Source organism: Quercus suber, unplaced genomic scaffold (genome assembly GCF_002906115.3).
Source record: "Quercus suber isolate HL8 unplaced genomic scaffold, Cork oak 2.0 scaffold_1039, whole genome shotgun sequence".
Classification (NCBI taxonomy): Eukaryota; Viridiplantae; Streptophyta; class Magnoliopsida; order Fagales; family Fagaceae; genus Quercus; species Quercus suber.
In genome coordinates, this window is record NW_027070450.1 from 46,477 (window position 1) to 61,483 (window position 15,007).

Genomic DNA, 15,007 nt, shown 5'->3' on the forward strand with positions numbered 1-15,007 from the left:
TAAAATGTTATTTATGTTCAGGCTACTTTGCGTGGTCTTTGTGATTACTTGGAAATTCCCTTTCAAGATGCAATGCTCAAGTATGCAAAATCTATTCCCTTTGAGAGTTAAATAGTTTTACACAGTCTACTTTAATTGTTCTTTGTGATCAAAGCTAGATGAACTTCATATAAGTGATAAAAAGTTGTAAGTTAAACTCATTAAAGCACTCAAACCCTCTTCTTCCTTTTTTTTTTTTTTTTTTTTTTTTTTTTTTTTTCCCCCCCCAATTAAACTAACTCACGGACATATATTTAATTTAGTCTTAAGTTCCTATCTTATGCAACTTTCTTTTTGGCCTTCCTCTTGTGCATATTCCTCAAGTACTATTCTTTTCATTATTAACATGAAAATTAATTGTTTCTTATAATATTGGGTTCCTTTGGAACTCTATCCATTAGTCCCTCAAACTTTTTGTTTAATGCATCTAGCAAGTTATGGTTATGTTGCATACACATTGACATTGTTAACCCTTTCTTTTCCTCAAATAATGATTTTTGAATGTGTGCATGATGAGTTTCAGATGGGAAGCTGGTCCAAAGCCAGTTGATGGCATTTGGGCCCCATGGTGGTATAAAAGCGTACATATATCGACAGGATTTCAACAATCAAAAAAGTATCCTGTGGTATGTGGTTTGTTGCCTATATTACTGCTACATAAATTTACAAATAAATGAGATTTTCTATGAATTTGTTATAAATTCTTTATAGATTGAGATAGATAAAAGCAACAAAAGCATTAAAATAATATTCAAGCTGATAGATATTTAAAGCTTTGCCATCTGATAATATTGAGCTTATGCGCTAACTAAAAATATTTTTTCAGCCATTTCCTTTTTCTCTCTATGAATTGCTGGAGCAAAGTCTGCCTTTGTACAATTCGCTTAGGCGCCATGTGAAGCAGACTTCATCCCTTATAAAGTCCTCTTTACCTCCTCCTGATCTTCCAGTTCCTGCAAATGAGAAGCTGCTTGCATGGGTTGGTGATGAGATTTTACCCCGTGAGAGTGCAAAGGTACCCATATACTGGTGGATGTTTTTTTTTTGGATAGGTAAAAGGTAATAAAAAGGATGTTAAGATCTGCTAGTCAGCGTATTGAACTTTTAATATATGTGTAAAAGTGCAAAGATTTTCTAGGTTTCTCATTCTTACTCTGTGATCTGAATTAGGTTTCTGTGTTTGACTCTGTTGTCCAAGGCGGTGATTCTGTTTGGGAGGGTCTTCGAGTTTACAGTGGGAAGATATTTAAGCTTGATGAGCATTTAGACAGGTTAGTGAAAGAAAAGAGAGAAGTTTGACTAAAAGTGATGCATTACTAGGATGTACTTCATTTATGGTTCAGACTGATCTAGTATAATATCAATGATGTTTTGTTTTAGCCAATTCAACAAATAAACTGAAGTTCATGAATGCTGTATTCAGGATATTAATTTGAAAAGTTTGAATCAATTATGGGCAAAATAGTGTCTCAATGTCTAAAAAAATATGTTAATGATGCTTTTGTTTTAAGCCAATTTGACAAATAAATTGAAGTTCATAATTCATTTAAGCAGGATTTTAGATAGAAAAGTTATTATGGATGAAGTGATTTGTGTTTCAATCACTTGCTTGTCTTCTCTAAAATTTATATTTCTGTTGGAAAAGGATTTGGGTTCATGAGCAGCTTGTGCCATGTAGAATTCGTTAGAATTATGCATCTTGAATCTTTTCTTTTTCCAATTTCCTCTCTCTTTCTCTCTCCCCCTGTATTTTTCTTGGGCATACTCCACAGATGTTTCTCTACTGGCTGCATTATTAGGAAGATAACTTCCTTTTACTCTCATGTAAAAATGTAATGGAACTATAGGTTCTATAAATTCCTTTTCCAAAAGCAATAATCATTACATTTGTATCGTCATCATCCTCATTATGATTATTTTTCTTTGAACTTGTATGAATAGGTAATTTTCCATCTTGAGTCCTGGGCTCCTTCACCAGCAATGCCTAGTGTAATCTTTTATGTGTGGTGTGTTTTTTTTTCCCTTTTCTTTTCATTAGGTTGTTTGACTCAGCAAAGGCTTTGGCTTTCATCAATGTTCCAACTCGGGAAGAGGTGAGAGTGTGGGGATGATTATTATTCTATTATGATAATCTGTTTAATGCCTTTACTGCTTCCTTCTGTCATGTAAAATTTATTTTATTGGGTCTTGAGCAAAAGATATTTGTTCACTTTTCTTTTGCATGTAGTTTCCACAAAGTTGCTTCACTCATCCTGGTAATTATTGCAGGTCAAAGAGGCCATCTTCACTACTCTCATTAGGAATGGAATGTTTGATAATGCACACATCCGACTATCTCTGACACGTGGCAAGAAGGTTTATTCTCTCTTGAGAAATGCTAGGGACAACTTTTTTCACTACTATCACTTTCACATGAGTCCATAATGGCACCACTTTTATTATGAATCAGAATCACAACATGCCACTTTAACAGTTGTTACACAAGTAGTGAAACATTGTGTCACAAGAACTGTTGTTTTCTCCATGTGTTGGTGTATTTAGAATTCTTTAAAATCCACATTCATTCTTATTATGGAGTTACCTTTTATTAATCATAAAATTCACAATTCAATGGCACTAGCCAACATTTAAAGGTTTAGGCTGGAAGACAGCAATAATTGAAGGAACCTTAATCCCTAAACTAATGCGCACCTGTTTTGAAACCTTCACATGGATGACACGTCCTAGAGGCTTCATCAAATGTGCTGATGTGGATATTTGTCACTATCACATATATAAGCTATTTGGTGAACACTTTTCTATTGCTGGTGATAATTTGTTCATATTGAAAGAATCATGGTGATAATTTTTCGTTACTTATCCAAAAAAAAAAAAAAATCATATTGAAGCAGGGTGGTGATGGTATTTAAGAACTTGAAGTCAAGAAGTTTTAAGTATCTTCCTTATTTTTGGGTATTGCTTATAAATGCATGCTCATAGGACATTGTAATAATTTCTTCACTTCATGGTTCTATTACAGAAAACCTAACTTATCTTCTTCAGGTTACTTCGGGCATGAGTCCAGCATTCAATCTTTATGGATGCACCTTGATTGGTAAGAGTGAATTCATGGTTCTCTGCAACTACAACAAATACTGCTACGTCAGTTTTGATTTTCCTCTATAAAATTTACATTTTTGTCCCATATGTACCCAACCCTGTATCATTTTGAATTGCTTGAGGTTGCTTTTGTGAGAAACCAAAATTTGTTGAAGTGTTCAGTAAGTTGGTGTTGTATGTGTCGTTGTAGTGGAGAAACGGTGAATCATCTCTTCATTATGATGTTGCCCATGCTTAATGGAATAAAGTGTTTAGGATGTTTGGGGTTTAGTGGGTGGTGCCATTGTCAGTTGCAATGCTATTATTTGGTTGGAGGAATTGGTTTAGGACAATCCTCGGTTATATGGAATTTGATGCCAGCTTGCTTGATGTGGATAGTGTGGAAGGAGAATAGCTGTATGTTTGAGGATTTTGAGAGATCTCTTGATCATTTGAAATCCTTCTTAATTCAATAATTATTTGACTGGTCTCAGGCTTAGGGTCACACACATTGTATTTCCATTTTGGAGTAATACTCTTAGAATTTCAACTTGATGCTCTGGTGATTTTTGAAGATGTTTTGTGTTCATCATCTTGAATAAGAAGTAGTCTTTATTTTCAATAAAATTCTATGAAGTGTTTTGCATCACTTACTAGGTTTTTTCTAAAGTAGATAAGGGAAGCTAACCACCCAAATTGTTTTTTGAGTAGGCAGTATCCTGAAAATTTCAGACCTGCCTCAAAAACATGGAAGTTCTGGTTATCTTCTAGGATTCTAACTGAGATTTGATTAAAAATTTATTTCATTTGACACTTTTATTTATTTATTTATTTTTTATGGAATGTATATGTTTCTGTAGTTGGTAAGTGTTGAGGGTGTACGTTTGTTGGGTTCCACTTTGAGAAATAGGAAGAAAGTGGGTAGGGTAGTTGATGTACATAGTTGGATCTAAACCCATCAGATTAAGCTTTTGGGTTGGAGTGGTGTCCTAACATGTATATAAATTGGCTCTTGGCGGCCTCCTTGGGTGTCTCTCCCCTGATAGTAATATTCTGAACTTCTACTATATAGGTTGACTGACAATCTTAGGACCATGCCCTTCTCCCCTAATCTGTCTTACTTTCTCGTGCAGATATGTAAACTTTGGGGAGGATCCATTAAAATTTGAAAAATATGAAATAGATTTCTTAAACAATGATTTGAACTTTACTTGCAAGTGACAAGCTTGTTGACTGCTCTGATAACTGCTTTACTACTGAGGAGATATGGAGACCCACCCAGGTTTATGAAATTTTGAGTTTTGAACATGATTTTTTAGCCTTGGGCATTAGAGACAATTCTTAATCAAGGTTTGGAAACTAAATTCTTATAATGAGCTTCTCTGTGAACTTCCTTGGTGCTATATAGGATCTCTGAAAGTATGAATTAGTATGTTGTCCTGAATTGCATCTGTTTAACATTCTCAATCTGCTATTGGAGCTGGCATTGGGCTTTGGAAGTGTTGGGAATGTGGTTTGCAAGCATGGAACTAGCCATCTTAAATCACTGTTTTCATTAGATATTAGGATTTTTTTCCCTTCTCATTTGTTAATTATTGTACAATGATCATTTTTTAACAATAGCAATTGCTGTTAGAATACTGTGCTTTCTTATGCTGTACTTATCGTTGCAGTGCTACCTGAGTGGAAGCCCCCTGTCTATGATAATACACATGGTATAACTCTGGTGACTGCTACCACACGTCGTAATTCACCAAATGTAAGATTCTTTTTTTGATAAGTAATTATATTTTTATTTATTTATTAATTTGATAAGTAAAGGTAGTTTTATTATTTGAGAAGTGATTAATTACCACTTATTCCAAAAGTTAAAAGTTGTTAGGAAATGGTGAATTAAAATCATTTAACTATTATTCTAACACGTGGAACCAAACTTCCCTTTAATAAATGGGGTCCAACATGTGAGAATCTTTAATATTATAATTGGGAGGTAGAGTGAAGTCATGGTTTGAACGTTGGATCACTTGCTATGATGCCATGATAAATTTCTTGTCCCAAAAGTTTAAGTTGTTAGGAAATGAATTTAATCATTTAACCATTATTATGACAAGAAAAGTATTTTAGTACATAGGAAGTATACTAACAACTCCTAAAAAATTGCAAGCTGAAATTTAAAAGATCAACCAATTCTATAAAGGAAGAGGACTCTATGCGGGATGATATTTTAATTCAAAACATACAAAGTTCTTAGGAGTAAAGCCTTTTGTGAAATTACCTAGAGCTCTACTCCTTCAAATGTTTGGTTATTATTCCTTTCTCTCCAAAGAATCCACATAAGTGGAATAGCCTTCCAAATTTGGTAGCATGAAGCCAGATCATACTTCCTTTGCCAACTAGCAAGCAGATCCATTACTGTCAGGAATTACCCATTTATTCCAGCCCAAGTCTAATTTCCAAAATTCTCTAGCCACCAAATAGTGAATAGAAAATGGCCCACTGTTTCTACATGTGCCTTACAAATGCAACACCGATCTACTACAATAATTTCTGTCCCACGACAGTTCTCCACTGTCAAAAGCTTCCCCAATGCAGCTGACCAGACAAAGAATTAACCTTTCTAGTATACTTTGGGCTTCATATACTTTTTCAATGGGAACCCAAGCTTCCAGCTTCCGCTCAAATGTAGAAGATGAAAAATATATTTCCTGTGTCTTATCATCGCAAAGTTCAACCAAGATGGTTCCTTGAAAATATTCCTTATCAAATCTCAGAAAATTATGGCACCAAACCTCTCTCCTTAAGAAGACACCCTATCTTAGGAAAATTCTTTACTGCTGACATTGAAGTATTGATTTATGCTTAGCAATTTGGTTATCTTCTGCTACTATTCATTATTTGTTATTCTCAATGGTGGTCCCTAAAGGTGGGAATGAACAAGCATAATTCAAAACTACCAAAGGTTTTATTTGATTGATGCACTTTTGTATTCATGCTACCAACTCTGGATTTTTGGTGTTATCAACAGAATTTGGATTCAAAGATTCATCACAATAACCTTCTCAACAACATACTTGCAAAGGTATTGTCCTATTCTCAACATTTTATATATATATATATATATAGAGAGAGAGAGAGAGAGAGAGAGAGAGAGAGAGAGAGCAGAAACTATGATGATAGTCAACTATTGTATAAATGGTCATTGTCATACTTATAAAAGTGTATGGGGACAAGGAATTCTTCAGGGTTTACCTTATGATCTAATCAATGCTATGGGTGGTATGATTTGATCATCAGTATTCCTAATATAAACCAAAGGACGGAGAGTTCAATTTTGTATATGATTTGTGAGAGTTTACAGCCCAACTCACTCAGTATATGAGAGCATGGCGGAAACCCATTGTTTTTTTATGGGTACCATGGTAGTATTTGTCACTTTGATTGATGTATTTCTTTTGTATTTTTATTTATACTGATTTTTAGTCTTCTGGTATGGTGCAGATAGAGGGTAATAATGCCAATGCTGATGATGCCATCATGCTTGACAAGGATGGTTATGTATCAGAAACAAATGCTACAAATATTGTAAGCTTATGCATTTTCTACAGTTTCTAATTTCAGATCTGTAAGTACATGAGGCAGTCTTACATTCCTATGGCATGTATTTTGAAAGTTATCTTTTAAACTGAAAAAGACTTGTCTATTTTATTATGCAGTTTTTAGTGAAGAAAGGTCATATTCTGACACCTCATGCTGATTATTGTCTTCCTGGCATAACTCGAGCAACTGTAAGTTTTGTATACTTCCTTTTCCCATTCTAACAATTTTTATTGTGCACCATGAAAATTTGTACTTCCTTCTGAAAATCTCAAATAGGAAATGAGTATTATGCAAAGTAAATCAATATATATTGGTCAAAATGAATTTAGCTAAGCTAATCTCAATCTTGTCTGGAAAAGGAAATAATCTATAACTGCATAATTAGAGGGTGACTAGTGAATGCTATCCATTATGATATTGACATGGATGGGGGCAATAAAAGATGTAAGAATGATTCACTATAAAAATCAAGTCAACATGAATTAGGGTATAGTCTTTGTACATTACACGCAGAACAGGAGTTTTTTATGCTATTGGACCCTGAATTCAACTTTTTAGTTGTACTTATATTCAACATGTTATAATTTTTCTATAATTAGAAACCTTGTGAGCATCTCTGTGAGGACAAAAGATAAGTTTTTGGGAGAATTTTACTTCATAGAGTGACATAGAGTGACATTAACAGTTTTCTGAACCGGTTCCACTTGAACTGCATGCTGGCCTTAACCTTTGGTTGCATGACTAGGTGTTGACTTTTTTTTTTTTTTTAATCCCTCTTTCCCAAACAGATGAGCTAATAATAATTGAACTGCTATCCGAAATACATGTATGATTGGTAAATCGTAATATTTTGGCATGACATGACCCATTTGTTTCTGGTTTTGCAGGTCATGGACCTTGTGGTAAAGGAACAGTTGGTCCTAGTGGAACGAAGAATCAGCTTATCAGAATTCCACACTGCAGACGAGGTTTTTATATTAATTTGTTTTTTGGAATCTCTGTTGTGAAATACCCTAAGAAGTTTTGACTAAGAACTTTAGTAATCTAAAAAGAATTATAGGAACATTTATTTAGGTTATAACAAAGTGTCTTGGTATTTTACAAATCAAATATTATTTTTTATTTGATTGTTAATTTTAGTATATCTTGGGACTAAGGCTTGGTGGTGTTGTTGATTGTTCATTTTAGTATCAGAAGCATCATGAAAAAATCTCTATGTAGATCATCATTAACTGTTGTTGGACGATTTTCACTAGATTAGTGAACTGGCATCAATATTATATTCCTTATAATGTACAGCGTATCTTGATTAATCATGTAGATCATTTTTCTTTTACTTATGTCATGTTAAGCTTTTCCTTTTGTTAGTGTTAAGTTATGATAGTCCTTTCTGTTAATCTGAATGGTGATTTCATTCCCATTAATTGCTCGTTTAATTGTAATGGTTACCTAGTATTGGCATTCAAAGTAATAATGCACACATGCACTGAATGGGAATAAGTCCCATGATTTGATTGGTAAATATGACTTAATTCTCACCAGACACTCAGTTTAATTTTAGCTCTTATGGACGGAATATAGGGTCAACTATGAACGGGTTCAAACCCATTTAATATCTTGTTCATGAACTTTCTTTCTAGTTTAAATCTCTGCCTTCTTTTTTGTTCAAATTTGTTTTTAGTTTAAGCAAGATCAATACCTTGCAGGTATGGATGACAGGGACAATGGGAGAACTCACACCGGTAAGTACATTTTTTCCTGAAATATTGAAATGTTCTCAAATAAGATCTGCTCATGGGTCACTCACATAATAACTGATTGGATTTTTTTTTTGGGTGTATTTCCAACCTATTTGTTAGTGATGGGATTGGATAAGGTCATTTTGAACCCAACCCTATGCCAACCATAGTTTATTTTAAAATTATGGAGTCTAGTGCAGGCTTTTGGTGTACTAAGTAGGCTTTCTGTCTAATTGATGCTCTAGCAGCTCCAATTGCTGTTCTTTTTTTTCTTTTCTTTTTTTAATGAAGGGAATTGCTGTTCACTTGATAGATAAGTTTCATTCTAAAAACAAATTACACCAATGTTGCTCGCATAATTTCATTTTATCTTTTACTCTCATTCTTGAACCTTGAAAATTTATTTATTGAAATGAAAATCATGGTAAAACTTTATATTTTAGTTATCCAAGATAGACTTGCCACTTCATGGGATATGTTAAATTACCAATTTTGCCAAAAGTTTAAGCTATTAGCATATGGTAAATTTAATCATTTAACTAAATCTAACACTTCCCCTTACGTGTGGGCTCAAACTCCCTTATAATAGGTGAGGCCCAATATGTGAGATTTTAAATGGAAGGTAGAGTGGAGGAGACAACTCAAGATCTCTTACTCTGATACTATGTTAAAGTACTGATTGTCTTAAGAGTTTACACTATTAGGATATGGTAAAATTAGTCATTTAACCACATACTTCTAACAAGATAATCTATCCAAAAAAAAGGCACAAAAATATAATGCCACTTCCAGGGATTATTTGTGCTGGGCCAACATTGCAACTCTGATTTGGCCCTGTGGGGGCGTTAAGAGGGGATTTTTGGCAAAGCAACAACCAATAATCCTTTTGATGCCCAACCACCAAACAGAAGGTCAAGGCTGGTCAGAAACCTGACAGTTGTCCATTGAAATTGGATCTTTTTGTCACCCACAGGATTGAGTCGAGTGGTGGGTAAACCCTATACCCATGTACACCCTCAAGTAAATGAGTAGGTTTGGTTGCAATTACTAATGTCCATTGGAATCAGCCTTTTATAGAATTTGATCATTTGAGTCACTTGATGTGATACTGCAGAACCTATAGATATTAAAACTTAATAAGCAAAACAGTGAGAGAACTTTAAATCAAAGATGCTTAAGTTTTGGGTTCTACTGCCAGTTTTCTTTCAATGTTATAAACCTTGCCTCTTCATGTTAAGTGATACGTAAATGAAAAAAATTTCCTTTTCCAGGTTGTGAAGATAGATGGACGCATAATTGGCACCGGACAAGTTGGGCCTGTCACTCTAAGAGTGCAAAATGCTTACAAAAAACTGACCGAAGAGTCAGGAGTGCCCATACCAACTTATCATAGGACTTGATTACTGTGTTACCAGCAGGTGCGTCTTCACTTGTTTCAATATTTGTCTGACTTGATCTTTTATCTAGTTGTCATTTGGGATCTGTGTAATTGTCTATGATGCAAAAAAAGTCCCCTTTAGTGTAGCAAATAAAAATTCAGTTCTAGAAAATTTGCTATGTAAGGACCTAGACTTGGCAAACAGGTCAGGTACCAACCAAAAACGGGTTGCAAATCTTATAATCCTCATCCAATTTTTGATTTGATAGGTTAGGTCAACTTGATATGATCCATAATTTTTTAAAAACAATAAATAAATAAGAAACTTGAATGTATTTTTTTACAAAAGAAAAGAAAAATTGGATACCATGGTCCTAAGTTCAACCTCAGATGCATATATTATATGTAAAACATTAATAAAGTTAAATGGCATATAAAAATACCTAAATATTTATATTTTTAAGAATGAATATATATATATATATATATATATTTATATATTGATAAGTAATAAAATATAACATATAAAACATTAATAAAGTTAAATGGCATATAAAAATACCTAAATATTTATATTTTTAAGAATGAATATATATATATATATATATATATTTATATATTGATAAGTAATAAAATATAACATGTTAGGTGAAGGAAAATAACTATTAAGTACAAAACTTTACAATAAACTTACGAAAAACTAAATATTAGTTGTGAATGCAATGGTAGAAATATTCATATTTATGAATTACACTTTAAGTTGACAAGTAATGTTTTTAGTATTTTCATTGACATTTGACAATATAGAAAATTTAATATAACTTAGTATATAATGAAAATGGGTCAATAAAAAAATTAAAGGAAATAGTCTACCTGGGTGACCCAGGGTCAACCCAACCCATCCCATCCCATCCCTTTAGTGGGCAGGATGCAGGTTGACCTATTTTTCATGGATTCCCTAACCATACCCATTTTTATCCTCTAGAATGGAGTGAGTAACAGGTTCGGGTGCAATTTTACAAGTCTATAAGAACCAAGTAAAATGTGTACACATACAAACATCAAGGAAAAACAAGAAGCTGGAAGAAATAACATGCATTAGTTGGTCTGAAATTTATACTTTGTGGTTCAGTTATTTTCATCCATGTTTATTATTCTAAGGACTGCAATTTCTATTATGCCAGATTCTCTTTGTTTATGCTTGCAAATATAAAATGAAGTGTGGGACTTCTGGCCTTAAGTTAAAACAACCTGGAAGTTGCTACCAGAGATGTGAACAAGGATTTGAGTATCAATCAATTTGAATTTTGGTATTAACAGGTGCTGTATAAATAATCTTTCAACCAAATAATTGGGGATCCTGGCATCTGGTCCGCAATGAATAAAGTTCTTGTATCATTGTGTATATATCATGTTTGTTTGTACTGCCTATTACCAAATGCATAGCAATATTATGCAGCAACAACATTAAATTTATTTAAGCTAAACTACAATTTTAATTGCTGTAATTTGGGCTAGGTTTCAATTACTTAGGCTTACCAAATTATGAGAGGGAAATTTGGGCTCTCAGAGTACACGTGGGGTGAAAATAGGTTGATTACATTACAGATAAAACTTCCACTGACTCTAAAAAAATCGAATCCTACATACTACAAGGGAAGCTATAGAGTCAAACATGAACATGATGTAATGGATATATAGCATGCAGGACCTGTTCTTAAGTGTACAAATGATTTTTTTTTTTTTATTCAATTATAATAGGAGACATTGACAAAGTTCAGTTATTTAGATAATCTTACCCATGTCCATTTTAAGACCAACCAAGCCAACTGAGCAAAAAGCACCTTCATGCTTGAGGAGGTTCAATCCAAACACTATTAAGCCCTTGCTTAGCATCCCTATCGTAAGCTTCAGAACCCTCACACTTATAGGTCTCAAGATCCTTAAAGCAAAAGAAGTGAAAGCCATTGAATTCGTTGGTGTAGAACACATTGTTAACTTGCATGCTTTCTCAACTGCTGGAACCGAGAATGAGTTGCAGCTACGAAATAGTGCTTGATTCTTCAAGCCAATCCCAAGCCATCTGGGACCTGTCAAACTTGGATACACGGAACAAGAGTTCTTAACTGAGCCAATGTAGCTTTGCACTGAGCCGATATAGCTCTCCATTGGAGTCAAACAGGTGAGGTATCCAATATTTTAGCCCCTTATATTTGAGAGGTGTCGACTTTGTGAGCACATGCAATTCTTTATGTGTAGCATTAAAAGCAATCAGTGTCTGCATACCTAAAAGACAATAAAAGTTTCCATCCTATGTATTAAGGCTGAATATATCACAAATGAACCATCCTCTAAGCCAAAAGGAATTGAATATTCTAAATTCGTACCTTAAACAAAAATTTATAACAAGGGAAACAGTAGAAACAAACTTGAACATGCTGTAATGGACCAATAATAGGACATATCCTAAAATGTACCAATGAAAGTTGCGTTTTTTTTTTTTTTTCAAAAAATCAATTCTAATAGGGAGACATTGACAAAGTTCAGTTACTTATTCAGCTCATGATCTTATTCTTGTCCATGTTCTCTAGAACAAAGCTGACTGAACAAGAAGCATCTTCATGCTTGAGGAGGTACAATCCAAACAGTCTTAAGCCCTTCCTTTACATATTCATCCTCATAAGAATGAAAACCCTTACGATCACAGGTCCAATAATGGTCTTCCATTGAGATAAAAAAAGGGGACACCATTGAATTCCTCGTCATTGTAGAACACTTTGTTTGCTAACTTTCTTGCTCTCCCAACTGCTCGAATGGAGAATGAATTGCAGCTAAGAAATAGTGAATGATTCTTCAAGCTTTGCTTACAACCCCAACCCCTCTGAGACCAATTAAACTTGATTATATAGATGGAATCACCATTGGATACAGGCAAGGGATCCGAGTGATCATAATATGCCACAAATAGCTTTCCATGGGAAATCAAACAAGTGAGGTATCAAATGGTACCTATGATATTCCGGAGGTCTTAACTTTGTAATCAAGTTCAATTCTTTGTGTAGTGTTAAAAGTAGCCAGTGTATACGTACCAAAAGACAATAGAAGTTTCCATCAATACATACCACGTCTCTTATTGGACCTAGAAGTTCTTCAATTTGAAATTCATGAGTTTGCCATGATTTATCACTCAACTGGCAAGTGTTGATGGTAATAGACTTCATCGACAACTGTTTTGATCACAAAGAAAACACACTCTGGAGAATTAGGAGTTGAAGAAAATATTACCTTACTAAAATTTGCATCTAAATCTGGTATCTTTATAACCTCATTGCTAAAAGGTGTATACAAAAAGAAAGATGTGCATGTGCCACCCTCTTTTTGTTTGTTACAGAAAAGTACCCAACCAAATTTTGTAACACAAGCATAGGCACCAACAAAGCTCTCCCTAGTCCCTACTACTTTTGTTTGTTATTTCACCCTCAATTATATAAGGACCTTGTTTTCTAGAGAAGGGTCTAATGGTCTATAGAGCTTGCACTTACTCACCAATTGGTCATTATCGTTCTTGACCCACTTATATGTCATTAGCCATGGTGCTTCTTTAACATGTTTGATTCGATGATTTGGAGGTATCGCCGGCCCTTGCACACAGCTTGGCATTGATGTCGATCAATGAAACAAAGTTTGCTTATGATTTTGCGTAAGATGCCATTGGGAAGATTGGACCATGGTCGGGTTTCTTCTTCTTCAAAATACTATTGCACTGTGCAATTAACCATGGGGTGTGAGAGAGGTGAAAAAAATTAAGTGTAAAAGTGAAATGATAAAAAGTTGACGGTTAAAAAAATTTGATTCAAGGGTTAAGATTAAAAGTGATTTTTGCAACTTTTAATCTTAACCATTGATTTCCTATTGCATGGTACAATAGCTAGGGCTATTGCACCAAATCTCAATCCTTGTATTATACTTACAAAATTTAAAAGGTTTGATAGGAAAGTCCTAACATAATTTGGGGCCAAAGCGAAAGATTAGTGTTGAGCCTTTTATATATAAATATTAATTAAATAAAATTATTTAATATTAATCAAATCGAAGTAAATTTGATGCATTAAATACATAATTAAATGAATAATACTAACTAAAACTAAGGCTATTTTCATATAGAGAATTGAATATCATAGTTAAAGAAAAAATATATATATTATTTTTAAAAAATAAATTACTTTATCTTGGATTTATGAAAATACATAGTTAAGTATATTTGTAATCTAATTGAAGTGAAAAAGATATATATTATTTTGTTTGGCCTTGTAGGAAATTAGTTTACAATAATTAAAGTCTCAAACTATTACAAGAGATTAATCATCTTTGATGATTTAATACATTTGCAACTTTTTTTCTTGAAGTATTTTAGGATTTCAATTAGGTTCAGTTTCTATTAGTCTTATATTTTGAAAGCCTTGTCAGAAATTAAAAAAAGAAAAGAAAAAGAAAATGTAAAGGTACTACAAAATTTTACAATATGTGTGACAATAATTGTGATCGATAAACTTTAATAGCATAACTATAAAACCTAAAAAATGACTAAAATACCCTCGAAACCTAAAAAATGACCAAAATACCTCCAAAACCTAAAAATTACCAAAATATCCCCAAAACCTAAAAATAACCAAAAAATGACCACAATACCCCCGAAACCTAAAAATGACCAAAATAACCTCAAAACCCAAAAAATGACCAAATTACCCCCGAAACCCAAAAAATACCAAAATACCTCTAAAACCTATAAAATGACTAAAATACCCTCGAAACCTAAAAAATGACCAAAATACCTCTAAAACTTATAAAATAACTAAAATACTCCTGAAACCTGAAAAAATTACCAAATTACCTCGTAACATATTTTGGTCATTCTTGGGTTTCGTCGATATTTTGGTCATTTTTTGAGTTTCAGGAGTATTTTCGTCATTCTTGGGTTTTGGGGGTATTTTGGTCATTTTTTGAGTTTCGAGGGTATTTTGGTCATTCTTGGATTTCGGGGGTATTTTGGTCATTTTTTGAGTTTCGGGGGTATTTTAGTCATTTTTTGGGTTTCAAGGGGTATTTTGGTCATTTTATAGGTTTCGAAAATATTTTGGTCATTTTTAGGTTTCGGGGGTATTTTGGTCATTTTTTG

The 15,007-nt window shown here is 33.4% G+C and overlaps 1 protein-coding gene across 1 annotated transcript; it reads left to right on the top strand.

Annotated features, from left to right (window-relative positions):
- The first annotated feature begins 19 nt into the window (after nt 1-19).
- Nucleotides 20-11,270, top strand: LOC136065595 (branched-chain-amino-acid aminotransferase-like protein 1). The gene is made up of 15 exons (XM_065769060.1): nt 20-80; nt 563-665; nt 866-1,054; nt 1,210-1,310; nt 2,078-2,132; nt 2,308-2,394; nt 3,082-3,133; nt 4,791-4,876; nt 6,143-6,196; nt 6,616-6,699; nt 6,831-6,902; nt 7,602-7,682; nt 8,421-8,456; nt 9,725-9,871; nt 11,016-11,270. Exons 1-14 carry the CDS (start codon nt 73-75, stop codon nt 9,851-9,853), a joined length of 1,137 nt encoding a protein of 378 aa, XP_065625132.1. The 5' UTR covers nt 20-72; the 3' UTR covers nt 9,854-9,871; nt 11,016-11,270.
- The last annotated feature ends 3,737 nt before the right edge of the window (nt 11,271-15,007 follow it).